The following is a 6645-nucleotide window of genomic DNA, read 5'->3' as shown; positions in this document are numbered from 1 at the left end:
AAACGATAGATAGAACGACAGACAGACAGATAGATAGATAGATAGATAGCTAGATAGATAGAACAACTGACAGAATGATTGACAGATAGAGTGAGAGATAGACATAAAACGATAGATAGAACGACAGACAGACAGATAGATAGATAGATAGATAGAACAATTGACAGAATGATCGACAGATAGCGTGAGAGATAGACATATAAAACGATAAATAGAACGACAGATAGATAGATAGAACAATTGACAGAATGATCGACAGATAGAGTGAGAGATAGACATAAAACGATAGATAGAACGACAGACAGACAGATAGATAGATAGATAGATAGATAGATAGATAGATAGATAGATAGATAGATAGATAGATAGATAGATAGATAGATAGATAGATAGATAGATAGATAGATAGATAGATAGATAGATAGATAGATAGATAGATAGATAGATAGATAGATACTGATAAAGAGGAAGCTCTGTGGAAGGGCTGTTTGTAAGCCAGGAAAGTACATTGAAGTGGGGGCTGGGAAAATCCGCCAAGCACAGCTCCAGCCCCATCGAGCCATCCAGCAGCCCTCTCTGACATGCTAACCCACAGAGATCAATACAGGCAGATGGAAAGGGGGCGTTCATATGGATGAATGTGTATGCATGTAGCTAACAGGATGAGAAAGCTGATAATGTAAAGACAAAAGGGATGGGAGAAAACAAAAGAGGGTGAGAACGAATAAGAGGTGGGAGAGATGGTGAGATAACGGAAGTAGCACAGTGAGCTGTGTGTGTGTGGCTGCCACAGTAATAGTGCCAGCATGTTCTAGAATGTTGGCCAGGATGAATCATCAGCATGTAGGGATAGTGGTTACATCAGAGGTGATCTCACAGAGTGCCAAAAAGTACAGGACAGATCAGGTAGATGGTGAATATATACCTTCCGGTCTAAAAGATCCATGCTAGGTGAGCAAAAATTTTTAAAGGGATAATTCACCATTTACTCACCCTCACGTTGTTCTAAAATTGCATGACTTTGTTGATTCTGTGGAACACAAAAATAAAATTTTTATTTAAATAAGCTGAACTAACTTCTTGTTAAATTCTCTTACATTATATAGCCAGGATATTCTTAAAAAATCTTTTGTGTTTCATTGAAGAAATAATATCATACAAGTTTAAGGGTAAGTAAACTGACAGAATTTTCATTTTTGGGTGAACTATCCTTTTAAACTTGTTTGTGTGAGAGAGTGTTATCCCAGATTTCAGCACCACGGAGAGAGACGTTCTGTAACTGGATTTGGTTGTAAGTGTGAGAAGAGAACACTTAAAGAGAGACAAACAAGATTTGTGGAGTACAGAGCTCACATCAGTCTGGAAACATAAAAATGTTTTATGTAGTTTGCTTCTCTTGCTTGTTGATATTGCTAGCTTACCTTACAGTGACATGGGGACAAATTACAAACCATTTATTTTAGAAACAGTAATGAGTGGAGCTGTCACAATTTAATGCATTACTTTAATGCAATGAAATTTTACAACAAAATAGTTTTTATTAATTAATTAACAACTTGATTTAAAGGGATAGTTCACCCAAAAATGAAAATTACCCCATGATTTACTCAACCTCAAGGCATCCTAGGTGTATATGACTTTCTTCTTACAGACAAATCCAATCGGAATTATATTAAACAATGTCCTGGCTCTTCCAAGCTTTATAATGGCAGTGAATGGGTGTTATTTTTCAATAGTCCAAAAGAAGTCCAATAAAGCACATCCATCCATCATAAAAAGTGTCCTACATGACTCTGGGGGGTTAATAAAGGCCTCCTGAAGCAAATTGATGTGTTTTTGTAGGAAGAATATCCAAAAACATTTGTGTGATTTCAGTGCTTTACTCAACTGCCACAACAATATAAAGTCTTAAATTATATTCGTTTGAGGGCTTTTCTCAGCAGATATTGATATATGCCATTAGCTGCGAATAATTAAGCACCAGTCCTATAATGACAGAACAACTGTAGGGATTTAAATGCTTTTTCTTCTTCCAGTGACAATATTTTCAGATTAAGGCCCATCAGCGCTGTTTTTATCACCTGCAAGAACCTTAGTGTTATTGGTTACCCATGTCACTTAATGAAAGTTCCAAGATGGTGATTCATCAAGACTCCCGACAGAAAGATCAGGCCACCTGCGCCTTAAAGGAAATTTTACAGAATGCAACATTCCATTATTTTGTTGGCATACTCACCAATAAATGACACGGCTGGCAGCTAAATTGATAGACATTGTGATACCTCACAGACATTAAGATCGATAAGACGAAAACTTGGTCCCTTGAGGCTCCATCACAATAAGCGAAGTAATTGAGCCAGGTCTGGAGATCATGGCTGCCAAAAACACTCTTCCACTGTTGTCATTATGGCACTTCCTGTGCTTGCCATTGATGAGGTTGGTCATGCTGATGACACTACAAGTAATCACAGCTGTAACAATGGTGCGTCTCAGGGGCATTGCAAAAAAATTAATTCTTTACATAAGTACAGTATTTGTTAAAGCAGAAGCATTTACAATCCACATGCTCAAATTATGATTTTTAGTCTAACTGTTTAGGTGATAAACAATACTTAACGATTCTTTTTAGGTGATATACAATATTTGCGCTGCATATTTCAACGTAGTTTGCTATAGTGAAGTATGAGGCACGTTTTCCACATAATTTTTATGCACTGCCCCACTACATTTCATTCTTTTTTTCATTAAGCTGTTGCTCGCTCTCATTGCGTGGCACAAAAGCAACGAGAGAAGCATTTTATTGAGCTCACGAGGATTATTACTGTTTGTGCCTGGAGTATCATGCACTACAAACCTCTTCCAACTGTATTGAGTTACTCAAAAGGAACAAACATATTACAGAGACGTGAATTGCTCCCTGGTGGTTAAGTTTATAGTATCAAGGCAGGTAAAAGGGCAATTAACCTTTCAAAATGCTAAGTGCCTGCAGCTAAATTGTCGTCTTCACTGTCCTTTGGTTTTCAATCACATTCACAAGTTTAAAATGACTAAAATTCAAAGCACCTGTTTGTCAGCACACATAAGGTCACTGAATGGTTTCACAGATATTTTCAGCCATACCTTTGCCACAAATGGACTATATATCCATCCAGGTCTACAAAAGTTTCCATTGCCATCAGCTATTTAAGTTACAATTTAACTTTCCATGACTAAGATCAAATAACATGATACATGTCTGCAGATGTGAAACCCAGGGTTCAACAGGGTTGAATTGTTGAGTTTGATGAAAGTGTGGCACTATTGTTGCAATTGGCTGTTTTTCTAGTCTCTGAAACCATTAGAAAATACTTATTTCTTTGACCAAAATTCATGCCTGTTACCACTGCTGCTAAAAGGCAGCCTTTTCCGTCTGTTTTCTTTATACAATGTTTTTCCAAGCAACTATCGGAGCTGAAAACATGAGGCAACTCTCCAAACTGGAGAAACCTTAGGGCAGCAGACTCAGCAGGGTAACCCTGGGTTTCACATCTGCTGCAGTTCTGCAAAATCCTGCAACAGACAGTTTGATTGTTGATTCGTAGTGTACATGTCTAAAGTTGTCTCTTATCTCCTGTTTTTTCACTCAGGTACATACCAGGGCCAATGGGTGGGCGGCATGCGGCATGGATACGGCGTACGACAAAGCGTTCCATATGGCATGGCAGCCGTCATCCGTTCACCTTTGCGTACCTCCATAAACTCTCTACGCTCTGAGCACAGCAATGGCACAGCTCTGCTGACTGGCGATCGAGCGCCTGTGGCTGGCGTGGGGGGCGGTGGTGTCCTAGCAGCGGGCAGCCCAGCCGTGTCCCGTGGAGGCTTCGTTCTGACGGCCCACAGCGAGGCAGAGCTATTGAAAAACAAAAAGAAGGGATTGTTCCGCCGCTCACTCTTGAGTGGTCTCAAGTTGCGAAAATCCGAGTCCAAGAGTTCATTAGCCAGCCAGCGGAGCAAGCAGAGTTCCTTCCGCAGTGAGGCCGGATTGAGTACGGTGAGCTCCGCTGCATCCGACATCAACTCAACCATCAGCTTAGGCGAAGGGGAGGGTGAGCTACCGTTAGGCGAGGATGATGTAGATGCCACTACAACGGAGAGTTACGCAGGCGAATGGAAGAATGACAAGAGGACAGGCTGCGGGGTAAGCCGGCGTTCCGATGGACTGCACTACCAGGGTGAGTGGTTGGGCAACAAGAGGCATGGCTACGGATGCACCACCTTTCCTGACGGCACCAAAGAGGAGGGCAAATACAAACAGAATGTTCTTGTCAGTGGCAAACGCAAGAACCTCATCCCACTACGTGCCAGCAAGATCCGCGAGAAAGTGGACAGGGCGGTCGAAGCAGCAGATAAGGCCGCCGACATAGCGAAGCAGAAGGCAGAGATCGCGCTCTCAAGGTAAGACACAGGGGTCTTGCTTCGATAACATATCTTTGCTAGCTGCTTGTTGACATCAAAAAGCACTCGAACCCAATGCCAACATACTTTCTCAAAGCAAACCAAGGCGGTTTCCTAATTTTAGGGTGAAAATAATGCTTTAATGATTTTACTAGACTGGCTTCTGGTTTTTAAATGGTTGAAAGGCCCACTTGACAAGCTCAATGTTTGTGCAGTCAAATACTAATGTACTCTTGACTAAATTAGCTTTAAGTACACATGCATGTTTCAAAAGGACCAAAAATGATGATGACTCACTCACATTTTTGTCCAATTAGATCCTCTAGAATAAGTATACCCTCCCATCTGCAATTATAAATGATAAGCAATGACATATTTCCTATTGAAACAAAGTTTGGACAGGACACTTCATGTCTGTGCTATTTCTTTCCACAAGTTATGACTGATAAAAATGTTTTGGTACTCATTTAAAAGTATTATTGTTTGCTGTCTACTACGGAGCCCGCACATGACATGCAGGAAAAAAGTAAATCGTGTGCACGATTTACTAATTCGTTCCCTTGTTTTAAGTAAGCCATGTGCACAAAATAATAATTAGTTCTACTTCCTGTCCGCATTCTCATAAACCTGTTTCTGCTATGTTATGTTATTTTATGGACAGAGACACTTTAATTGGGTTTTATTTTGAGCTGGGAATGAGTTATTGAGACGTTCTCAAAAGCCTTGCAGTGCTGCATGGAATAATTTTAAGTGAGAGGCACTACATCAGTTTATTAGAATGTGGACAGGAAGTAGAACGAATTATTTAGTGTGCACGATTTACTTAAAACGAGGGCGCAAATTATTATTTTGTGCACGCAATTTACTTAAAACGAGGGAACAAGTTATTGTATTGAGTGCATGATTTACTTAAAACTAGAGAACAAATTACATCTGATAGACGTGTTTAAGATGTCAGTTTTACATACATTCTAAATCATAAACATCATAAAGACATCTTCTAAACATCTATTTGACATCTGATAGGAAACGTCCTATAGACATATTACAGATGAGCGAACACTCTAAAAAAATATGTCTTGCAGATATAAATGCAGACGTCAGATAGAGGTCTCAATGTTGTATGTGTGCTATCAGGGTACTATAAATTTGCATTATAAAAAATTCATATACTTTATGTGCTAAAAGCTTATTTTGCCAACTTTTGGGAGTATGCAAGCATATAGATGGGTTCATTGCTAACAGACATGGTCTTTAACCAAAACTCTTCTTGAATTAATGGAGTCGGTGTGTTCCTTAGCATTAGCATGCACGCTCAAACATCTGCTTGGACTACACAAGTGCTCACTGACATTAGTGTATCATTCTGCAACATTTATCCTCTCAATTCTTTGCACTGCATCCAAACGCAGGGCCATATTTCTAGCGGTTACTTGGGACCTGTTAAATAGGCCTTGCTGTTGCCGCTCTGTGGTGTGGTTGCTATGGAAATGTGAATGATTTGTGTCCGTGTCAGAATGGAGAGAGAATACATAAGTCCGGACTCAATTAATGAGATTCATGTAGATTCTGCGTGTATCAGCAAGCTGACTGATGTCTGTATTGATGCAGAGCAACAGTGGTACAATCAATAACATGGACATGTGGAATGCCATAGTCATAAATTGCCTGACGCTGTTAGTGCATGTCCGTGTGTGTGTGTATGTTTATTAACTGAATATAGTTTGGTTGAATATTGAATGCTAATTGAAAAAGGAAAGCATTTTTCACCTTGTCGTCTGCATGTCTGGTTTTGTTGATGTTGTCTAGACTAGAGCAGTGTTTCCCAAAATTTGTCATCTTAGGTAGCAACATGGCTGCATCAATAAGGTTCAAATGCTCCTTCACTGACATCAAAATGGAAATGTGTTCCTATGAACTGACATTAAATGGGGAGGAAAAAATAAATTTAATAAATTGCAATTAAATGTAAATTATTTGAACCTATAGCCTTAAAGGGATAGTTCACCCAAAAATGAAAATTCTGTCATTAATTACTCACCCTCATGTCGTTCCAAACCCATAAGACCTCAAATTAACACAAATTAAGATATTTTTGACGCATTCTGACAGCTCACTGACCCTCCCATAGACAGTAAGGGTACTACCACGATCAACTTCCAGAAACGTAGCAAGGAGATTGGTAAAATAATCCATGTGACATCAGTGGTT

At 39.6% G+C, this 6645-nt stretch overlaps 1 protein-coding gene across 1 annotated transcript in view; it reads left to right on the top strand.

The window, feature by feature from the left end:
• Nucleotides 1-6645, top strand: part of LOC107707524 (junctophilin-3-like) — a 30220-nt gene that overhangs the window by 6848 nt on the left and 16727 nt on the right. The window contains exon 2 of the mRNA XM_016511585.1: nt 3627-4434. Coding sequence (XP_016367071.1) covers nt 3627-4434 — 808 coding nt within the window. The remainder of the gene's footprint in view (nt 1-3626; nt 4435-6645) is intronic.

Source organism: Sinocyclocheilus rhinocerous, unplaced genomic scaffold, assembly GCF_001515625.1.
Source record: "Sinocyclocheilus rhinocerous isolate Xijiao unplaced genomic scaffold, SAMN03320098_v1.1 scaffold534, whole genome shotgun sequence".
Lineage (NCBI taxonomy): Eukaryota > Metazoa > Chordata > Actinopteri > Cypriniformes > Cyprinidae > Sinocyclocheilus > Sinocyclocheilus rhinocerous.
This window is presented reverse-complemented; position numbering and strand designations above follow the sequence as displayed.